The sequence below is a fragment of the Corvus kubaryi genome, unplaced genomic scaffold (genome assembly GCF_017639235.1).
Source record: "Corvus kubaryi isolate FWS band 111438036 unplaced genomic scaffold, C.kubaryi_AGA036_p1.0 split2-37374, whole genome shotgun sequence".
Lineage (NCBI taxonomy): Eukaryota > Metazoa > Chordata > Aves > Passeriformes > Corvidae > Corvus > Corvus kubaryi.
This window is the reverse complement of record NW_024582082.1, coordinates 715,489-738,516: the sequence shown is the minus strand read 5'-3', so window position 1 is coordinate 738,516 and position 23,028 is coordinate 715,489. Positions and strand designations below refer to the sequence as shown.

The 23,028-nt window shown below is 46.5% G+C and overlaps 2 protein-coding genes across 5 annotated transcripts in view; one reads left to right on the top strand and one right to left on the bottom strand.

The window, feature by feature from the left end:
• Window positions 1–23,028, top strand: part of LOC121658066 (cytoplasmic FMR1-interacting protein 2) — a 49,957-nt gene extending 26,929 nt beyond the window's left edge. For 3 of the 4 annotated variants that reach the window (XM_042014474.1, XM_042014472.1, XM_042014473.1), the window contains exons 22-31: window positions 286–485; window positions 963–1,050; window positions 7,892–8,035; window positions 8,887–8,977; window positions 9,638–9,768; window positions 12,832–12,904; window positions 13,419–13,513; window positions 17,437–17,675; window positions 18,168–18,315; window positions 18,878–23,028. In XM_042014474.1, coding sequence (XP_041870408.1) covers window positions 286–485; window positions 963–1,050; window positions 7,892–8,035; window positions 8,887–8,977; window positions 9,638–9,768; window positions 12,832–12,904; window positions 13,419–13,513; window positions 17,437–17,675; window positions 18,168–18,315; window positions 18,878–19,045 — 1,377 coding nt within the window. In that variant the 3' untranslated portion in view covers window positions 19,046–23,028. The remainder of the gene's footprint in view (window positions 1–285; window positions 486–962; window positions 1,051–7,891; window positions 8,036–8,886; window positions 8,978–9,637; window positions 9,769–12,831; window positions 12,905–13,418; window positions 13,514–17,436; window positions 17,676–18,167; window positions 18,316–18,877) is intronic. The other variant, XM_042014475.1, reaches the window with a different exon arrangement.
• On the bottom strand, window positions 1,083–3,737 carry LOC121658067 (fibronectin type III domain-containing protein 9-like). Its single transcript, XM_042014476.1, has 2 exons — window positions 3,599–3,737; window positions 1,083–2,552 (listed from the first exon to the last, which is right to left on the bottom strand). The coding sequence occupies exon 2, from the start codon at window positions 2,543–2,545 to the stop codon at window positions 1,883–1,885; it is 663 nt and encodes a 220-aa protein (XP_041870410.1). The 5' UTR covers window positions 2,546–2,552; window positions 3,599–3,737; the 3' UTR covers window positions 1,083–1,882.

The following is a 23,028-nucleotide window of genomic DNA, read 5'->3' as shown; positions in this document are numbered from 1 at the left end:
AGCATCAGAGTCAAGTAGTGTAAAATTACCAGTTTCCACCTTGGGAGGATTCTGAGGTGAAAGCCAGCCAGTGCTCAGTGGGGAACAAATTAATTTTGCTTCCTGCAGGTTCACAAAGTACTGGACCAGGACCCCCTTGAGTGGAAGTGCAATTGGCCTTGACCACTGAGTTAAACTGATGTCTTCAGTTCTGTGTGCGTGTGGATATAAAACCATCCCCCTGGCAATTAAATCAGCTGCTTCTGTTGTAATACGTTGCATTTTCTGCTACTTTATGTGCCACAGGAGCTGGAGTGGCTCTTGGAAATCAATCGCCTGACTCACAGGCTGCTGTGCAAGCACATGACTCTGGACAGCTTCGATGCCATGTTCCGCGAGGCCAACCACAACGTGTCCGCGCCCTATGGGCGCATCACCCTCCACGTCTTCTGGGAGCTCAACTTTGACTTCCTGCCCAACTACTGCTACAATGGATCCACCAACAGGTGAGGAGGGAAAGCAAGGCCACCTGGAGACGCTGCTTTTGTTTCCAGAATGTCAAACCTGCCACATAAAATTGGCATGCATTGTGGTAATGTTTGTCCTCCCTGTGGGGTGCAAGTTACTCTTAAAATGAAGTTGAAACCCACAATCTCCCCTTGGTCTTGAAAATGTTAGTAACAAATTTCATGTAGCAGTTAGATAGTGACTGCAAGTGGCTGAGGGTTGGTTTACTCAGCAGCAGAGCTCTGGTAGCTGCTCAGATACTGCTTTCTTGCCTGCCAAAAATGAGAAGAAACCTCACTTTTGGTGGGTTTTACACCACCAGCAGATTGTGGCAGGATTTTGCATTCCAGTTGATGTAGCTCAGATGATGAATTCTAACTAGCCTGCAGCTGCAGGTCATCCCAGACTGTACCCTATGTGTGCTCAGTTAACCAGGCTCTGACCACTTTTCCCCCCATCTCCCATGCTCGCCGCAGGTTTGTGAGGACAGCCATCCCATTCACACAGGAGCCCCAGCGGGACAAGCCAGCCAACGTCCAGCCCTATTACCTCTACGGGTCCAAGGTCAGTAAATGAGCCACAACAGCCAGCAGGAGTGGATGTTGGAAATATTTATTTAGGAAGAGAAAGAAATGCCAGGACTGGTTCATTAACGGAGCGGTGGGTGCGAATGTGCGGGATCACATTGCTGTGTGCAACCAAAAGGCCATGCAAGAAGCAGTTTCAGTGTGGTGTTGCTGTTTCTTTTCCAAATTCTTCTCCATAAAATGTCCATGTTAAGGGATGTCAGCACTGCTCTGTGCTTGGTGTTGGCACTGAGACTGAATCACATCCATCTAAATGCACAGCGAAGTGAGCAAGTTGGTGCTCTGATGCAGTGATGCTCCCCAAGGAAGGTACCACATCAGGAATCCCATTTTTTGTTCAAAATGGGAATTAGTAAAATACTTATGTGTGCACTGCTTAATACTGACAAAAAGCTCTTTTCTTAGGCTGCAATGACTGTTTATACAGATGTTATGAGGGCTTGGGGTGTAATGCTAGTGGAGGGGCACTCAAGTGTGAAACTACGTGAGTGGAGTTTATTTCTTGTGCACATTGATTGATGACTGTGAAGTGAACCTACAGCACTGATGCACATGAGCTAATGACACTACAGTCTGCCAAGTCTGGCTGTTCCCAGAGAGCTGACTTGGTTTCTTTTTTAAAAATCCTCAGCAAATGAGAATATTTTTGTCACTTGACAAAAATCTTTCTCCCTGTGACCAACGTCTATGCCTCATGTTTTACCCTAGGACAGACAGCTGCCATGGACACACAGACAGTCCTCTTGGCAAGAACTGGGAAAGAGCAGGACAAACCAAACCTCTAAGAAAGGTTTTGTTTTCTTTTGCTCTCACTGAAGGCTGTGCTGTGGCAAGATGGCCCTTTTATCATCGCTGTTTTTATAGGAAAAAAAGTAGTGAGGGGAGTTACACGGGCTCTCCTTCATGAAACTGGAGCTCCTCATTAGCACAGTGGTCATGGGCACTTCCAGGAGCTCCTCTGTCAGTCCATCCCTCAGTGGCTCTTCTGGTGAGCTGCTTCGTTCAACCACTTCTTCAGGGCTGGTGTGGGGATGCTTCAGCCTGGCAGCCCGGTGGCACCGCTCAGACCAGAACTGCAGGCAGCCGTAGGCCAGGAGGGCGAGGAAGCAGAGGAGCAGGAGGCTGCTCACCATCCACATGGACGTGGTGGGTTCGTGCTTGGAGCCGCCGAAAACCAGGGGGATTTTGTCCAGCGTGTGGAAGGTGGTGCAGTGGTTGCTGGAGGGGTAGGAGTTCTTGCATGTGATGCACAGGACGTAGATGGTGGACGGCGTGAGGCGGTGGAGCACCAGGGAGCTGAGGGGGTGCGGAACTCGCTCCTCGCGGTGGAAGTTCTGCCGCAGGTAACCGGCAAAGACGCTGTTCCAGTTGGGGCGGTACATGACGTGGTAGTAGTTCTCTGGGCAGGGGCTGCTCATGGCCCAGGACACGGTGGCACTGGTGTAAGTGATGTTGTGCACTTCGATGTTCATTGTGCCCCTGAAACCAGATGCAGGGAGAGGCTCAGTTTTCTGATTCGTGTCAAGGCTCAAAGGCCACTGACAACGGTGAAGTCTTTCCACTGACTTTTACTCTCCCTTAGGTTGGGCTGAAGACTATCCTGGCTCACTTAGGTTACATGCTAGAATTACAGAAGACAAATCTTGCTTTTGCCCAGATCTCCTGTATCCCTCTGCTTCATAACAAAAACATGCAGTTGGAGCACAGGGTATACTTTTTGCTCCAGTTATATTTTTTATAAAATCTCTCTGACTGGTTGTCTGTATCAGAATCTTTCTTAGCTTTTTGTTTCCCACAACATAGAAAGGATACTGCAAGTTTGATTAACATAAAGTGATCATTAAGCTAGCTCCAGCTTGCCTTGTGAAGCTGCCAATCAATAAATATTTTGATTTTACGTCTAAATGCCATTTAGAAAGCTCCATAATGGTTAATTCACTGTTTTAAGTTGTTGCTGCATTTTCTGTACCTTCCTTGCTTAATAGAGTATAAACTCTTTCTGTTCCTGCAGCATCTCACATTGCAATATCAGGATCTTAAATGTCAAATCTGTAGGTTGGTGAAATATAAAATCAGTCCCTTTAGGGAAACACAAATATATGAATAATAAGAACAAAGACAGAAAAATGACACTGCCCTGCTAACAAATTTAAACTGATTTAAGCCAAAGCCAGTGAGCAGTAGATTTGATCCCTGATGGTGCAATGTCCAGTAGTTTTTTGGTACTTCCTGAGCTGTGTGGCTGTTTAGCAACAGCCACAAATTACTTGAGCACATCACTCCTTCAGATCCCCAAAGTGCTCTCTGAGCCTCGCTGCAGGGTTCTCTCTCCCAGCCAGCCAAGTGCTCAGAGCAGCACCTCCGTTCAGTCGAGCTGGCTTATTTTTCCCTTTTTCCTCTCTCTCTAACAATAACTAACTTCCCTTTAATTCACTCAAGAGTAAGCTCACCTTAATGACTGCTTATCTGCTCTTACACGAGGCTGCTCGTGCGCATGGCTGAGCCCTCCCAGAGCCAGCACTTACCTCCCGCCAGGTCCGCGGTGGCCCCGTCGCGGTGGCTCTGGTGACGGAGTGGCCACAGGCAGTGCCTTGCCAGCACTCACCTCCCTCCTGCCTCTGCTAAATCCCTTCCCCGCGCTCTCCCTCGTTTATACCCGGCTCGGGCTCCGTCATCTCTCACCATGGCAACCAATAGGAAAGGATGGGCAGGCATCTTCGAGTGATTTGGGAATGTTGCCCCTAAAAGCTTCTGCCTGGGAGAAGTCTGTGTCTCCAAGGCAGAAAAAACAAGCCAGGCAGGTTTCTTTGGTGGCTTATTTGGGTTTTATTTTTTTCCCGTATCCACAGTCCCCCAGCAAGACCAGAACGGAGCCCTAGCAGGGTCTGGGGTTACAGACACGCTGGCGCATGCTATGAAATCTGGATACTGGCCTGTGGTACACGTTGACTCAGGGACTTTGTCATTAATTCTGTGATTTCGTGCACACTTAAACTACTGATTTAAGTGGAAGCTGTAAGCAGTACATTTTGGTCCCTGGTGGTGCAGCAATTTCCAGTAGCCTTTTAATATTTTCTAAACCGTGTGACAGGAGTAGGAATTGGGTTTTCAAAGACCTAGACCTCCTGCTGAACTACATGGGATTAAGACCAGCTCTTCTTTGAATGCCCCTGACTTACAGACAGCTTGGGGATGTCCCCTTTCAGTCCGGTGAGAGGGCAGGAGGGAGAGACAAAGCCAGTGCCTGTGGTGCTCAGGGGAGCAGCTCGAGCCTGTGGCCAGGAGGGGATGGATGGGCCTGGTAAGGAGAGGCTCTGAACAAGTGACTTGCTGCTCTCTAAAGCCAAAATGTGCTCGAGAGGAACTTTCCCAGAAATGTTGATGCTGAGTCTGGAGTTACTCATTCCACTTTCTAAGACACTCTCAGCTGTTGCCCTGAAATTAGGTTGGCTGGGAGCCCTGACTTGTCTTGGGCTGTGTGCAAGTCCTTTTTTTGTCTCTGAGTATATTCCTCTTTCATTAGCTCTTCGTTTTTCCAAGGGAATTCTGTTACAGTCAGTGCTACCTATTATCTCTCTGTGTTGAATTTTATCAGATAAAACTCTCCCTGCCTTTCCTCAGGTGAGCTCAGACAGGTCTAAGTGATGGCCACCAACAAGGTCAAAGACATGGAAATAGAACTAGGGTTTGATTTGCTTCGTTTGTTGCTAAATCCTCTCCAGAGCATCCCTGGTAACCTCCTGAGCTCCTAAAGCAACGCTGGGACCTTCCCCACATGCTCACAATTACAGACAGCTGTCCCTGAGACCTGGGTGCAGGGTGAGCTCTGTAGGACACTGGGAGCTCTGCCCCATGCTGCAAAACCCAGCCTCCCATCCCCAAAACCTGCCCATTTGGCCCCAAACCAAAGGGGAGGCAAACCTCCCCAATGTCTCCAGCAGCTGCTGCTCCCAGGAAGGGTCAGGGTCAGGCTTTTGCTTTGGTTCCCTGAGGGGTCAGAAGCGGCCGCCCAGCGTGGGGGAGTGAGCTGTGCTGTGCTGTGCAGCCAGCTTGTGCCTTCAGCTGCTTTGTCTTAAAATACCCACTGGTGTCATTTTTTACATCCTACAGTCTTTACCCCAAGCTGTGTATCTCACCCTTAAATGGAGTTATATTTTTAATTGCTGGCAGAGCATTATTATTAGACGCAAGCCTGCTGTTGGTGCGCTGTGTGGCTCTGCAGAGAGCTCCATGAACCTACCTCATCCTGCAGACAGGCTGGGGTGAATCATCCTGCTCATCCACAGCCAATGCACATCCTAAAATGTGTCTTCTCCCCATCAGGCTAATTGCTGAGACCCCCCACTCGAGGGAGAAGCTGGTTGGGAGCTGCTCTCCAGCCCCATTATCCCTCTGAGGAGCGAGGGAGTGCTGTGAGGTGGGGGCTGTGCAGCAGCACCAGCTGCTGGCTGCCTGCATAGCCAGATATCAGCCTTGTTGGGAGAAAAACCTGACCAGTTGCACCACAGCTGGTACCAGTGATGGTAGCCCATCTCAGGGACCAAGGGACATGCACAGACAGAAGTTCCCTGGCCATGGAGTAGCAAAGAGGTCTCCAGAAATGAATGTGGACTCATGAGCCCACTGAACTAAGGATTTTTTTATTCCCCCAAGCCAGGATGAGTCCCAGTGTGCTACGCCTGGGGAAATAACAGGGTAAAGGAGCCTACAGGGAGGTGTGGAAGGAAGGTGCAAGGAGCCATCTCTGGGCCACTTGGATCACCCCTGCAGCCCTCACTTTCTGGGGACAGCCGGGGCTGGGACAGTGCCTTGCAAAAGTTAAAGCAACAAAAGCTGTGGGAGTATGGCTGGGCTGGGGCCCTGAAGCACTGGCTTCCCTCTGGGATGGTCCTGTTGGCCATTTGGCAAATGGTCCAGGCTGGGAGTTACTGGTGTTTAAACAGACATACTTTTCAAAACAACACATTGTGGTTTTTCAAATGTATCAGGGTGCATAACCAGTGGCCGTGGGTCCGTCTCCACCCGACTTTTAAAGACTTGGTTATCTGAGGATGCAGACAGAAGCCTAAGCAGGGTGCTCAATTCTCTTAAGAGTTGGTATCCAAGGAGCTTTGAAAGTAGGCTTCTGTCTGCCTAAATAATTCAATAATTCTTAACTCTTGACACATACTCAGGGATATTTTTTTTTTTTTAAATTTTGATCAGAGAGAAAGTTGCTCATTGTAAATGAGCCTCCACAGCAGTCTTTCTGTACTTAATAGTATTACAGGGCTATTTTCACCTACCAGGAACAGGAGGCGAAATAACATTTCACAGAAAATAGGGGACTTTGTAGCTGTGCCTTATTTCTGCTAGTTCAAAGAGCACTTAGGAATTACAACCTGCTGCACCAGATCTGTGGGGCTGTGACAAGATGAGGGACAATTAATTGGTTAAAGTAACTGACAAGTGTGTGAAAGCATGGTCAGTACATTGGTGAAATTCTATAGCTGAGAGCAAAAGAAAATACTTTCCGATTTTTAGCAAATGACTTTGTAACCCATTAGTGGCTCAGTAGATCTTGTGGAGTGAGTCAGAAGTGGAGGATGACTGGAGCCTCCAGCTGGGGGTATTGCAGCAGTGGTGGAGCAAAGACAACATTTTGCCCTTTCTGCTGCTCCAGCCCTTGCTCCCTTCCACCCAAACCTCCTCAGTGCCTCCATCCCTTGGCTCCATTATTGGCAGGAAGGGGGATCCCTCTAGAGTGGAGTCTGCAATATCCACAGGGAGGCGTTTGGAATTCAGCCTAATTTGTTTCCTTATCTTTGTTTACCTTTTGGTAAGCATGAGCCCAGGGTTAATCTGTGTTTTGCTGGAAGGGGCACTACATGCCAGGATCTTTTCCAGGGTGGTTTTTGCTGCTCACTGAGGCTGCAGCTGGAGATGTCATGGAGGGAGAGTGCAGCCCGTCTGCTGGGCTGAGTTGTGATGCCAACACTTCCCTTGCAGAGCCCTCTCTGAGCATGTGGTGTCTCAGTTAAATCTGATTCTCAGTACTTTTTCTCTGCAGAACATACAAGTGAATTAATTCCCCCTACTTGTCTTTGCCTCACACCAAATGGATCCTGTAAATGTTCCAGTGATGAAACGTTGCAGCAATTTTCATGTTTCCAAGATGACACTGATAGAGTACATTCCTGGAAATCACTTTCTGTTCTCTGCTGCTAAGAAATTCTGGGGGCAATGTCCTGGGCACTATTCTCCCTAGACCAGTGTCAGATTCTTACCCTTTGTCACAGACCCATGGGATGTCTGTGAAGTAGAGGCTGATGTAAAGCTTTGCAGGATGCAAAAAGGATCTTTTCTGTGTCTTTTCCATCTGCCCTTAAACTCAGTTGCTGCAGTTCCTGCTTTTCCTAATAAGCCTCATTTAAAGCAAGTGCCCATAGGGGGAAAAAAAATCTGTCTGCTTAAATGTATATAAAGCTTTTCATTTTAGTAGAGAACAATTTGGTTTTGAAGAGGCAAAGGACCACTGAACTGAAATACTTGATTGGGAGTATATGGGAGAGTAAATTAACCTGGAAATGAAAGTGGTGTTGCTACATAGGAGGATAATAAAACCTTGTGACATGACAGTGTTGAGAGTTAGAATATATCTGACTACATAGGGAGAAAAGCAATCTCCTCTCCTCAAGAAGCAGAAGTGGGAATTGCCATTGGTATTATTTTTTCTCCTCCTCAAAAATTTTTTTAAGTGATGTAACATAATACTGTGATAAGAGAATTGCAGGTCTGGTCGATGGCCCTGTCTGACTGTCACTGTTCCAATTTCCCAGCCCCTCAACATTGCCTACAGCCACATCTACAGCTCCTACCGCAATTTCGTGGGGCCTCCTCATTTCAAGACCATCTGTCGGCTCCTGGGCTACCAAGGCATCGCCGTGGTCATGGAAGAGCTGCTGAAGATCGTCAAGAGCCTGGTAATTCTGAGCCTGACCCTGGTGATGGAGAAACTCCAGAGCCTGGATAGGTACAGGCAGGGCAGTCAGTGTGGGCTTTGGGATCGGGGTGTTCTCATCAGGGCACCCTCGTGTGCCTTGATCCACGCTGGAACACTTGGAGCTATGGGCTGATTTTCACTGATGAGGAATCCCACTGATTCCTGTGGGATGATGGAGTGTTTCCAGCAGGATCATACAGCATTCAGCACAAGGACAAAGATTTTATGGTTGATTAAGTAGGATTTAGTGCATTATCTCATATAATGTATCTACAGGGTGCAAGTGTGTAACTCCAAATGGCAGCAGGGGCTTTAAACTAAGCAATGTGCTCTGCTCTAATCCATGTACGTCCAAAATACCAGATCTGCAGAAACTTCTTCTACATGAACGTAAATTCTGCATTAAACTCCTGAGTATCCAGTGATCATTCCTCAGGTGGAAGGAGATTTCCTGTGCTAGGGAGTGACTGCTTTGGCAGCTCTGGTGAAATGCTTTTTGGGTTAGAAGCACAAGTCCAGCTGCAGCTAAGAGTGAGCCTTGTTTTGGATTTCAGCTGCAAACAATGCAAACACAGCAAGCTGTATATTGAAGTCGAAAATCCATGCAGCTGTGATTTATTCTTTGGGAGGAAGCTGTAAAAGCACTCTGACTCCATACACTTGGGCTGAATTTTATATTTGAGTGAAATCCAAATTAAGCAAGTTCTTCCCGGACTCCAGCTGAAGTTTCATCCTGTGCTGTCAGATGTGGACCCATCCACAACCAGCCTCTTTCAAAACCAGGGCCAGGAGACCTGGCATTCCAGTTTAACCTCCCTGTGTCTCCAACAGCTCCAAGGCACCATCCTGCAGTATGTGAAGACTCTGATTGAAGTAATGCCCAAGATCTGCCGCTTGCCAAGACATGAATATGGCTCTCCAGGTGGGTGCTGCAGATGGATCCTTGAGCAGGAGCTCAGCCACGCGTTGGTGCAGTGTTTACTCAGGCCCACACTCATGGTTAATCCAGGCTGGGCACCTGTCCTGCCAGTGCCAGTTGCAGCCAGGTTTGCTGGGACACTTCCATCTGCTTTGCTATTGACACTGGAACATGTATAGGAAAACTCTCCAGGAAATCTCCTGTTGGAAATTTCCTTTTGAACACATAGATGGCTGATAAGGGATTGTCTTCTGATAGCCTCTCTTATGTCTTCAGGATTCTGTAAGCTTTTGTGAGTTCACTGGTATTTTTTAAATGCTCTACTTAGCTGGTGAAGAGATTTTTTGCAGCATGGCTGCAGTCAGAAAGTCTGGCTGCTGTACCTGAGCCAGCACTAAGTCATCCATCACAGTCTGGAACCTCTTTCCTCCTCTGATGAGGAAATCCAGGGAATTTATATGACTTACTCCCTGTTTCCCAAGGCTTACTGAAAGCAGGATAAGACACTGCATGTTAGTTCTTCCCAATGCCAGTCTCTGTGTACAGCCCATTGAGCAGCTGCAGTTTGTGGTTAAGGAAATACCAGACACTGATTGTCTTCTTATCCAAGGTAATTGGAAGTGATTCCAGTCTCTTTCTGACTGTCCTTCCTTCTCTTTTAAGGAATCCTGGAGTTTTTCCACCATCAGCTGAAGGACATCATTGAGTATGCAGAGCTGAAGACCGACGTGTTCCAGAGCCTCAGAGAAGTGGGCAATGCCATTCTCTTCTGCCTCCTTATCGAGCAGGCTTTGGTAAGGCAAAACCCCCACACCAACATCGTACCTGAAATTTCCAGCTCAAGAGTAGAAGTGGAAGTGGGTTCTCCAGCAGAAGAGTTTGGGAAATGTTACTTTCCAGCTTCTCATGTTCTCAGGGTCTCTCTGGGGCTGTGTTATTGGAGTCTCTGGGCATGTCCATGGGGATGGTGTGCGTTGGCACTTTGTCAGGCCTCTGGGATGGCTGAATCTGAATACTGGAAGATCCAGATTTCATTCTTGGACCCAAAGCTGCCCCTTGTTTGTCCTGCTTAGAAATAAAACCAACTGGAGTTAATTTCTAGATTGTAAGCTCTCTGGGGCAGGCATCAGTACTTTCTTTATATACATATCTGTACAGTGAGAAACAGATTTGATCCCTCTGCTCTTTTGGGGTGCCAGTGCAATGGAAACAACCTGATTGATTGTAATGGAGAAATGGATAAAGCAATCCCAACAGGAAGGAAATCTGCTGATGATAAATGTCCTATGACATCTTCACTGAAAATCTGGCTGGAGTAACAAGTTGGTGTTGCCCCCTGCACAGGAGTTTGACAAGTGCACAAGTCTCTCAGCTCTCAGCTCATGTGATGCCCTTTCTGGTGTGGGGCAAAGGCTGTGGCTGAGTGCCACTCATCTTCTTAGCTTCCAGTTTTTCACATAAATTCAGCTAGCAATGAATTTATCTCATAATTTGCCCCAGAGCCAACTGAGGAGTGCTCAACAACACAATTGTACATTAAGTGTGCATACTGTGTCATGATGGTTTGGGCAGGGTTGTTTCAGTGTTTCCAGAAATATTTTGAAATTACTTCCCTAGCATAAGACAGGATTTCCAAGCAAAACCAGAAGTTCTGTTCAGAGCAAAGCCATAAGAAAGTTCAAAGATTCCAAGTTTTGTCTGGCCACAGAGCACAGACAAAAGTAAAAGTCTCTGCATGTCCTCAAAACGGATATTTCTGCCCTTGCCTTTGCATTTTAACTCCAGTCTAGAGAATTCTAATTCTTGGTACAGTGTATCAAACACATTCAATGAGCAGTGGTTGCATAAGATGAAGTAAACAAGAGATGTGTATCACCCAGCAGCTTGGCTTTTACAGAAATTTATAGAATGACCAGAGTTGCCAACTCTATTCTGACAGTTTCTGTTTCTTTTTGTGGTTTTTTCACTGCTCTCTGCTGTTCTCAGTGTTGGGTTTTCTGCTGGATGTACTGCATTTGGCTTTGCTGTCACATCTTTAAAGGGACCCTCAAGGGACATGGTGGTTTCTTGAGAAATCCATCATTTCAATGCAGAAATGTTCCTTCAGTCCCAGGAACTGTACATCAGCAGTGTACTGGCATTTTAGAATAGCAGAAAATAAAGATCCCTTAAGGAAAGCTACCGGTCAAAGTCCACATCTGCCTACAAAGTCTCTCCCTCTCTGATGCCCTGTTTTTCCCCTCAGCAATAGACTCAGAATACAAAGCCATTTTGCATGCAGTGGGCACTGGTTCCCACTTGCTGGAGGATGTCAGATGCACAGAGCCATCACAGAATAAGATTTTCCCTCTAATGGAGCTCTTGTGCAGCAGGAGGAATTGCTTTTATACTGCAATTACCTTCAGAGCTGTGTGAGTGATGTAAGGCTGGTGGTATTTGCTGGCAAAAATGGCTCTGATGCAGATGTTCAGTCTGCTGCACCTTACCCCCTTTTTATTGTTTAAGTTTGAGGAATGAGGGGTTGCTTGGGGTGAAATTTCTAAGCAGAATTTGTGCTCTCAGTTAACAGGCCTTGGGGAAGAGATCTGTTAATAACATGACTAATTTTGGGACAGATACAAGGTGAACGTGGGCTGCAAATGGCTGAAAATACTTTATTAGAGGGAAACAGCCATGGAAGAACATTCACCTAGGAATGAACACTGTTTTGCAAACGAAATGACCAAGGTGACAGGCCCACTCCGTTAGCATCAGCACCTCTGTGCCCATGGAGGGGCCCCAGACTATTCCTGTCCCTCCAGCACTGTGTCACAAACTGCACTCCCACAAACTTGCTCTCATCCCAGCATCCATGCGCCAGTGCAGCCTCCTGCAGCTCCATGCTCCACTGTCCTGCTGGCTGGAAGGGGGGTGTCCACCCCTGCATCCCAAACAGGCCCAGCTGAGTCATTCCATCCGGCCCCCGGGTACCTTCTGCTGCGCTGTCATGATCTGCTTTCGAGTGTGTCTACATCCCTCCAGTGAGCTCAGAACTGAAAGCATGTCCTAGGAGTAGGCTTTTATAGGAGCAGGCTGATGCCTTGTCGTGACACGATGCCTCTGTGTTGAACAGCTTTGGTTTCCTCGCTGCTGTTTCCCATTGCAGACTCGTATACAATGTACTGTCAGCCATCGCTCCTCAGTCTCCACCTGCCTATTTCTAGGTTTCTCCTCCTTGTGCATCTGTGTTTGGGATTATTTTTTTCTCAAGTGCATTGGCATGCATCCCCTCAGGTGGCATCTCATGGTGTTATTCCTCTCTGGACTTCTGTTTTATTCTTCCTGGTGCCTGCACCACTGGGATTCTGGTAGCCCTGGCTGAGAACACCACACCAACAACCAAATAATTTCAGACCAGTTGTGATGTACCTATTTGCAGAAGAGCCACATGTCAGTATATTTTTCATATACACTTCCTAAAATAACTAAGCCAAAGGGTAATTTCCACCTGGGCACTCTCTTAAAGAACAGGCTGCAGGAATTCATTCAGGGTAAGATGAAATGGAAACTTCCATATTCTTTATCCCCTTTTACCTTCAGGGCTAGTAAGTAAGACAGAAGATCAGTATAAAGGTCTGGCCTTGTACAGGCAGGAAGTAACTTACTTGAGTTAGGGAAGCTTCCTGACTGAAGCTGAAGTACTTCTCCCAGTTTCAGATCATTTAGGTTCAAACCACTGGAGTTACTACTGAGCTGGGTTGGATCTGAATAGGTGCTGTAGGCATGAACTGTTGTAGTGTTGCCCAGGCCCCTGAGCCATTCACTCTCCCCCATAGGTATTTTTTAACTTACTTTATCTTTCTTTCTTCCTGCCTCAGTCCCAGGAAGAAGTTTGTGATTTGCTGCATGCTGCTCCCTTCCAAAATATTTTGCCCAGGGTCTACATCAAAGGTAAGAAGCTGAGAGGGAAGCAGTGGGCAGACTCAGAGGTCTCTGCCCAGAGGCTGTTTTCTCTCCCATCTCTGCTGAGGATTAGCTCTGACCCTGCTTCCCCCTCCAAATAGATAAGTGCATACAGCCAAACATCAGGTGCAAACAAAAGCCAAGGGTGCATTTCCTGTAGCCTAGTTATGGCCTAAAACCTCAGTCAGTTTGGGGGTTCCCTTAAGGTTTGGGAGCCATTTCACAGCCTCTTTGGAGAATGACAGCATGAAATGTCCATCTCACCAGGAGTGCTCGGTAACAGGGACATGCTTTTGGACATGTGTGATAAAGCTGCTGCTGAGACTGCACTCGCCCATCCCTCCCTTCTCCGCATCACTGGCCCCTCATTGCTGTCGGTTTGGCTCCCTGATCCCACAGTCTCCTTGGATGGTTGCTGGGGGGCAGCTCTGAGCAAACTCGGCGGAAAGTTGCGGGTCTCCACTTCCTCCTCTCATTTCACTGTTTGCTGCTCGCTTGACAGAAGGAGAACGCTTGGAGGTGCGCATGAAGCGTCTCGAAGCCAAGTATGCCCCACTTCACCTGGTTCCCCTAATAGAGAGGCTGGGCACTCCGCAGGTAAGGATTGCATTGGAAGGGATGGCTGTTGGAAACTCGTAGCAGTCCCCACGTGGCCTGTTTGGCCTTGGGAAAAGTGATCCTTATTTTTTCTTTTGATTGATTGATTTTTTTTCCCCCAAAACATCAATTGGACGAGCAAATCTGAATCCTTGCCCGAGCAAACACTCTGAAGGGAAATCTGTGAGTGGGTCCAGAGATGTGTTGCTGCCTCCAGTCAGGAGAGCTGGCAGGGAGCTGTAAGGCAAGTGTGCTAGAAGCCAGTTCTGAATCAGAACAACTCCAAAAACCTCTTCTTCTCCACTTTAAAAAGATGGAGAATTGCTGGAGTGGCTTGAGGGGAAACTTTGCAGGGCTGTCCTAACAATCAATTGCCATCACTTTTGGGGATCCCATTTTAGGACTGCAGTGTGGTCCGTTTAAGCTCATCCCTGTCAAGAAATACATCTGAGAATGGTTTCCCTCTTAGCACATGCTTAGAGCTTCAGCACATGCTTAAAATTACGGCTCCATTTAAGTGTCTTCTTGATGTGGGTCTCAGCTTGGGAAAAATCTCTTGTGCAGAAACTCAGTACTGTTAAAAATATCTCCATAGACTGATCAGTGTAATGGGCAAAATCTGAGCTCCATTGATAGTAATAATCAAACTTCAAGTGCCCATTTGTTGGGGTTGTTGGGATAAAAATCTTTCGAAGTATCAAATGAATCAACACCCTTTTCCTGTAATGTACTGATGAGGGAATGGAACAAACACTCAGCTGGTGTAGGAGGTGACAGAACTGTGGCAGGCAGAAAGTGGTTGATATTTTTTCTTGTATTTTTTTCTCATGGATCAAGGACATTTTGAACTTTGCATCATTGGAAATCATCTGAAACAGAGAAATTGGCTGGATAACTGAGGACTTTGTCTTACTCTGTAGACACTTCCTTTTAAAGGAGACACTCGAGAAAAAGAATTCACCTCTGTGTTTTTGTGTCTTTGTGTTGGTCTTTCTATCTCTCCTTCTTTCCATGCAAAATCATCATTGAATTCTGCTATTAGAGTCCACTCGTTGCTTATCTCTGCTGTAGTTATAATGGTGATGAAAACAAAAGGTATTTCATGTCCCACTAAAAAGTTATTTTTCTGTAAACTGTTCCCATATTCATCACACAGGTACAGTTGGGTACCAGATTTTTTTTTTTTTTTTTAGCTCAAATGTAAATGAACACAAGAATTGCTTTCTATAGGTGCCTCCATAGCTTCTAAGCTTGCTCCTTTTATGCAGTTTTGGACATGCATTTTGGAAATGCAGTTTTGGACACAGGCCATACAGGGTTTTTTCCTGCAGAATGCATAAATGCCTTGTAACAATTGTCCAGAATCTAAGCAGAAGTTCGATGCCTCTCCCAAAAGGTGGCCCCATGCATGTTACAGAATTCCATGCTGTGAAGGGGCTGAGCCAGAGTTAGTGGGGATCTATTGGTTTTTGCAGCTTTTGGGTAGGGTTCTGGCAAGTTCACCAGTAAACAGGCTGTACAAGAGGTTCAAAATCTGGAAAATCAAAACCGGATTTGTGCAGTGGCACGAAAACTGCCAATGATTGTTGTAAATAATTACTTTGCATTGGAAATCCAGAAGCAGCTGTTTGGTGGATCATTCATAAAGAACCAGGGGGGTCAAAGTGGTTCATTAAAGGAATCCTCTCCCATTTAATGCTGACCATAAAGGTATTTAGTAAGGGGTTTTCAAAAGTGCTTGGTCAGTCTGGTTTCTTCACTGGAAATAATCAGAGCCTTTGCTTCTGAAGACAGAAGGAATAATTGAGCCAGCACAGTGGCATCCTTTGACAATTCACCTTGAGAGCATCCTTCCTCTCCTGATCTTAGAAATCAGTGGGACCCAAGACTGTGAGGCAGCTCTGGCCACAAGACCAACAGCTCCCCAGCTGCTTTGCCCATGTTAAGATATCTACCCTAGGATGGTAGTCCTGTATCAAAGACTGGTCTTACTGTGATGAATTTTGGAACCAAATTCTGTCTGTGAATGTGCATAACTGAGTGGCACAGCCCACACTGAAAGCCGGATGCATCCCCTTCTAAATTAAGATTTCTTCAGAAATCGTGTACTAAGATCACTGGAGAAGTTTGTTCTCAAAAGTATCCCTTTTTTCACTATATTTTAGCAAACACTAATGCTAACACCTAATTTATATTTGAAATGGCTCTGCTTCTGCTGTGCCCTCATTTTGCCATGATAGAGCAGTGTGTGCAGGTCTGTGCCCATAAGAGCTTGGAGCAGGTGAGGAGAGGGACAGTACACAGCCTTTAGCTACAAAGCTGGATAAAATAAACCTTTACTTGCCAAGCAAACACATGCAGTGTGTGCCGTGGAACCAGTGATACCATTCCTGCTTTTAACACATTGAGGGATCCCAGAGCCAGTGTGGCCTCTGCACATCATTACAGCTTTCCCTTGATATTTGCTATTAGTTGAACACTAATTGAGCTGAGGTCCCCAGACCATCCTTGAAACTGTGACACAAGCAAGAATTGAAATGCTTCTAATTTCAAGAGCAACCAAACTAAAAATGCTTGAGGTTACTGCCAGCATAAATTGATAATCAGGGACGGGGATGTGCAGGCACATTCATGCATTTTTCAGAGTGGAATGAAGATGACCCAGCTAAACTGAGCAAAATTCATGTTCTTAATGTCTGGCCAGGACATGTGCCTGCCCTTTGTCCCAGCTGCTCTGAGTCCCCATCGTGACTGACTGGGATAACATTTTTATAGGCATTGCAGGGACATCTGGAAATGGAGCAAATGCTTAAAAACTGCTTAAAGCTCCAGGAAGTCCTCTGGGACAGGCAGGGTCTCAGTCAATGCAATGCTTGTTCTGTGTGGCTGTTCCAGAGAGGTGGGAGGGGTAAAGGCTCTGCCTGTGCAGCCACTCCTCTGCTGAGGTGAGCACAAAGAGCCAGAGCCTCCCACAGCCATGGGCACAACTCTGACAGCACTCAGCTCCCATTTCCCAAGTTATTTTTGGCAGCACTGCAAAGAGAGGTCAGTCCTGCTACTGGAACAGCAGGAAATGGGGCAGCTGAGAGGATAGGGCAGTGAGAGACCCCCACACTTGCACCACTCAATGAGCTTGGGGGAAGGCCCTACTTGCTTATTTTAAATCCCCTTTTTTTTTCTCTTGGGGAGCAATAAGGCTGAAATGAAATTAATTCTCTTTTAGTTTTCCTCTAGTGTAAAAACCAAAATAACTTCATCCAGTGGAGCTATTCCAGAATGGTATATCTAAATGTGAGCGGGGGTGTCACAGAAATTATCCACACCTGTAAAGCTTCCACATGTGGGAAAAAATTATTTGGCTTTCTTATAAACTACAGGTTTTCCAGTGTCAAGTTAGCAGTGCTTCTCATCTTCCTCAGAGCTTTTTAACCCTAACTACAAAAGAAATCAAGAAAGCCATAGGCTATCTGCATTTTGAAGAGATGCTGGCAATGTCCTGGGAAGCAAAATGTCCCTGTTCTCTCCTGTTTTATCTTCATTATCTGCAGAAATCATGAGACAAAACCCATGAAATGAATCATGAAATGAAAATCAGGAAATGAAATGCTGAGTAGCACTAACAGAGCAGAACAGCATGCTAGCAGAATTAAGGATCAGTATTTCTGGTCAGAGCTTTGCCTTCAGCTCTGGTGTTCTGATGTACGTGGTTACTCCAAAAGATACTGAGGTCGGTGAAATACAGTGGAGCACAATATTAAGTCTCCTGCTTGAGGGATGAGTATTCTCTGGTGGGAAGCGCCATGGGAGCAGCCATCAGAGGTAAGCTTGGAGGTGAAGGAGCCGGAGAGAGACCAGGCAGCGTTAAATCCAGCGGGTCTGGGTCACATCCTCACTTGTGTCCCTCTGGTTGTCCCTCTCCTCAGCAAATAGCCATCGCCCGGGAGGGGGACCTGCTGACCAAGGAGCGGCTGTGCTGCGGGCTCTCCATGTTCGAGGTGATCCTGACACGGATCCGGAGCTACCTGCAGGACCCCATCTGGCGCGGGCCGCCCCCCACCAACGGGGTCATGCACGTGGACGAGTGCGTGGAGTTCCACCGGCTCTGGAGCGCCATGCAGTTCGTGTACTGCATCCCCGTGGGCACCAACGAGTTCACGGCAGAGTGAGTGTCCCCAGACAGCTCCTGTCACTGCAGCTCATGGGTGGACGGGGCTGGCCAGCCCCCAGAGTGCCGTCAGCTGCTGTGAGAGCCACTGTGGAGGTAGAGGGGAATGTGGGTGTTTGGTGAAAGGACTTTGTTGTGCATGGATGCAAAAAGATGTTCAGTTTTGTATTGGAACAGCTGGAGAAAAGAGCAAGGTAAAGGGACGTGCCCAAGGTGACAGGCAGGAGATGGGTAGATGGACCAACAACCCAGCAGTAGGTCCTCATCTGTCTTACCCTGTGATTCACCCTGCACAGCCTGGCCTGGGTGTAATTATGCACATCTTCTTCTGAGTTCATTTTCTCTAGGTGTACACTCACTTTCTAGGAGCAGGACTGAACCTGTTTTCCCTAGGAATTCACCAAAGAAAGTTCCTGGTGTCATGGTACTTCTCTTGCGTAACTGTATCCTGTCGTGTCTCCCCACCCATCACCCTGTTCCTCCCTCCAGGCAGTGCTTTGGAGATGGTCTGAACTGGGCAGGTTGCTCTATCATTGTTCTCCTTGGACAGCAACGGCGCTTTGACCTCTTTGACTTCTGCTACCACCTGCTGAAGGTGCAGAGGCAGGATGGGAAGGATGAAATCATAAAAAACGTGGTAAGTTGAAGGGTGGGGTCCCAAAGGACCCAAACTCAGCACACTTCTTTCTGTTTTCTATCCTGCTTTGTCCAAACTCATCAATTACAACAAAGCCTGGTGTTAATCTTTTTCTTACTGGACGCCCTTGCTGTAAGGTTTCCATCTGCAGTCTCAGCAGACAGGCCAAGGTTTTAATTGCCTTGAAAATCAAATCTTTTTTCTCCCAAAGCTTTTCCCTTCTTCCTGGGGTTGGGAAGCTGGACCTGAGGAGCTGGTATTTCCAGCAACCATCCTGTGGTTTCGGTGGCTTTATCAATAAGCAGTTGGGAGCCTAGACTTAGGAACAGTTAACTTAGGACCACTCACTGATCTTGTTAATGCTCTGTCTTGAGTCATCAAACCCAATAATGAAGCGAGTCACCGGTCCCTGCAAGGTGCTAAGTGGAACAGGAACATGTGTTAGAGCTGCTTTGCCTTAGCAGAGCTTTCCAGCAGCAGGGCACAGGTTCTGCTGCTTCCTAGCTGCTCAGATGACATAAGACCTTTCATGTTCTGTTTCTCTCCCTCACCATCTCTCCAGCCCTTGAAGAAGATGGCCGACAGGATCAGGAAGTATCAGATCCTGAACAACGAGATTTTTGCCATCCTGAACAAGTACATGAAGTCGGTGGAAACAGACAGTTCCACGGTGGAGCACGTGCGCTGCTTCCAGCCCCCCATCCACCAGTCGCTGGCCACCACCTGCTAGTGTGGACACGGACCCCGCATGGGTTGGGAAGGGAGCAGGGACTGAACCCAAACCAGCTGGGAGGGGTAAACTTGATGGTGTGAGGCCTGACAAGGAAGTGAGGCTGGGTCTGCCTCTCCACACGAGGACACATCTTCCCCTCAGCCCCGTTTGAGTGCATGTTCCTCTGTACCATCCCTGTGATCGGTTTTACTCGTAGCTTTCGGACTTGAGGGGGGGTGGGGGTGGGCAGGCAAAATGTGCTTTTCTTCCATGAAGTGGTCCGGTTTTCCCTGTGATTCACCCAGTCCACACATCACTCTGAAGCCATACTGCAGCCTCAGGTGGGAGAGTTCCATGCTCCCACGGCGCCGGGAACCCGCTCCCACTGCAGAAGCAGTGGGACAAGTCAACACCCCCGTGACATGTGCCACCAGCCACAGAGCAGGAGGGGCTGAAGACAAGTTCCTGATCCACTCTTTGAGGGGAAGAAGGGATGAAGGCAGGATGTTACCCATGGCAGTGCCCTGAGGACCGAGTGCTGGGCGCAGAGGAGCCCTGCCAGGCTGGTCGTGGATGGCTGCCTGGCCCAGGCTGGGGTGAGCTTTGTGCTCCCTGCTGTGTCCTTGGCCTTTCCAGCAGTTGTAGGGGGAGCTTTGGCATGTGGGCTTGAGAACAGCAGTGATGCAGTCACCAGATAACTCCTCAGCACTTCAGAGAGCTGGGGAAAGAGAAAACTGCCTGGCTTTTTCCATGCTATTGGGACATCCACTTATTTTAATGCAGAGGTTCTCCCCTGAAGATACATCTTCCATGGACTAAACCAGATTTCCTGTGGACTACAGAAGAGGCTGCATTCATGTGAATGTGCTCTCAAACATACTAATTTGGGTAGAAATAATCACTGGTGCTGACAGGATGCAGGTGTAGTTACCTTGAACACACAGGATCTTTGTTCTTCAGCCAAGGATGAGAGCCAGGGTATGTAATCATTGTGTGTTCTGGGATGTGATTTTCCCTTGGTTTAGACAGACTCCTGGTGGCACAGCGACCAAATACCTTTCTCCAGAGAATGGTGACTACCAGCAGGGCTTAGGAAACATCCCATCAGTCAGAAATTACGTGGTTGGTTAGAAAAGGTGAAATACAGGATAAGCTTTAAAAAATACCCAGAATTTTCCAAATTCAAAGCTGCTCAGAGAGAACACTGGAGTCTGTTTCCTTTTCCCACTCAGCTAATCTAAGATCCCTGGATAGTAAGAAGAAATTGAGGTGGAACTTCAAGGAGGATTTCATAACTCCTGGTCTAACCTGCTTCCCCTCAGTACTGTCATTGGAGTGATACAAAAGCTTGTGCTTGATGTGAAAGGAGATCGAATCACGTGCTCCAAGAGAAAATGATGCCAGCCTCACCACTGGCAGTGTTTCCTCAGCTTTAGCCTGGCCACAGCAGATAATTGCTGAGTCCAGATGTGATAATACGTATTTGTTTCATGCCTTTCATCATGCCTTGTAAATTGCATGCTGTTACAGATGTTAAAAAGCCAGAGCCTGGGCATTTATTCTCTCAGAGGAAACATGTAATTTATTAGTAGAAATGTCCCAGCTGGTGTTTTTGTCTTAGGAAACAACAGCCAGCAAACTAATGCTGGCAAGAGGAGATCTTGACGGGTGACATGAATTTGTGCTCCCAGGCTCTCATCACCTACTCCCTTGATAATCAATAAATACCCCACATGTGACAAGTGCTGGACATTTTCACACCTTGAGTTTCCTTTAATTACTGAGACAGACATTTTCAGCTGCAGGGAGGAAATTGTGCAGCACAGTAATCTGAAAGTAAAATGAAATCTCAGGAAGTCTGGCTGAAATCTTGGAGTGGCAGGGAAGGACCCAGCCCAACACGGCGAGTTCTTTCCTCTGTGTCATGAGGAAGAGCAGAAGAAGAGCATCTGGGGCTTGCTCTCTATTTACTCTTCCATTAAGGATGTCAGTTCTGGTATTCCATCATGTTCCAACACTTCTACACTACTGGAGTGAGGGTATCTAAAGATGTCTATTTTTAAAAGGAAGAGAAGAATCAAGCACTTTATTTTTTGTGGAAAACAAGATGCGAGGAAGATAGATCCAACCAAGATCCTATTTTTCCTGACCTAAATAGCAAGTGCTTGTTATTTTGGTATGAAAGTCTTGCTGAAAAGTTAGCACAAGTCCCTGTCTGGCTTTCAGAGCCACCTCTAGGCACAGCACAAATTAAATGTCCTAGTACATCTGACAAGCTATGGAATGCTGGAGTCTTCTTGGAAACCAGCATGAACAAGAAGTTGCTACAAAAGGATGAACTCTACCACATGGCCCAGTCTCAGCTACCTAGACAAAATGGGATAAAGTAAGGTGAATTTAAATCCCTGGTTTCATCAGTTTGGGCCTGGAATGAGTCATCAGATACTTCACCTAAACCTGTAAATCTCTGCATTCTTTTCCTGTAGTTTTGCCACAATTCCCTGAAACCCTGCAAAACACAGTTGCACTGGAAAGTTGTTGCACAGGCTTTACTTGAAAGAACAGGTAGTTGAAATCTATTGTTGCCCTCGGATTTGCTAGCAAAAATGTAAAACCCCTCCAGATTCCAAGGGATTAAATGTTTTGAGCAAAATGTCAAAGTGCATGAACAAAATGTAAACTGTTTTGACTGTAGAGTGTATGCAGGTCTTCTGCCTTGCTGCTCAAGTCACACCAGATGCCAGTTAGTAATAATCACAGTCTGAATTTCTGAGATTTGATGTTACTGTCCTTCGATTATGTCAAGGATTCAGATACTCCTTAGCTTCAGTTTTCTCACCCTCCTTGTCTGTGTATGAGAAAGGTCCAGGCTTAGGTCTTTAAACAACTCCATGAAAATGGGTTTTTTTTCCTCCCGTGCTTTTTTAAATGTCATAATTGTTAATGGAAATAGGGAGCACATTTGTAAGAGTAGGGCTAAATAGTAACAGATTGCCAGGGGGTCAGGCATATTCCCCACACCTGCAGACTTTCTGCCAAGTTTGGGAGTGTTCCTTGCAGATGTGCTTCAGTCTATATTTTTCAGTCTTTTATGATCTGCAGACTTCTAATGTTCTTTTCCTAGGGAAATGTTGACCCCTGTCTGAATACTCCCAGGTCCACTGACAATGGACTTGCTTTTTACCTGTATTTTCCTGCTTATGCTGAAGTAGTCTGCAAACTCCCCAGCAGTCACCAGCCACCACTTGGAATGTCTACTCCAAAGACAAGTTGTTGGCTCCATACAGGAATTACAGTGGGGAGAAAGGATGGCCTGTGTTCTGAATGAAGTCAGACTGGGTTATTTTAATGTTCCCTCCGGCTTTGCCGGTATAAAACGTGGCTGTTGGCAGTGCACATGCTTTTCTGGGATGATGCTGCACTTGACTTTCAATGCTACAATGGAAAGGGGAAGCAAACTAGTTCAAATTCAGCACTTCAGTGGTTTTCCATTTAAACTCTGACAGCACTTAGTAGCATTGAACAACATTAGTCCTTTTCCTCCTGCATTACTCCAGTCCAGTAGGTTCATGTATATTGGAGAATGAAAGAGAAAAGAATTGAAGGTGTAAAAAAACAAGAAAATATTCTCAAAAACTGTTGTCAAATGTACCATATTTGTATGAAAAGCTGCTTGAGTTATTTTGTACAATGAATTTTATTTATGGTGAGGTATATTTACGCTTGTGATCTGATACAGTGTTAAATTTTTGATCCATATTTGCTATGCAGCTGAAGATGATATTTTGGTTTTGTATTATTATTTTTTGCTGTTGTTCTAAAATTCAGCCAACAGAAGCTTCCATCTCCATTAGAAGTGTTTCTGCAAGAGTAAAGCATCTGATACCTGGTGATATGTCCCGTAACACAGCAACCAACAGTGTGTATACAACAAATGTGGGATGACTTTTGTGATGAAGAGAAATAAAAATTGGGCTCATTCATGAAATGAGCAGAATTTA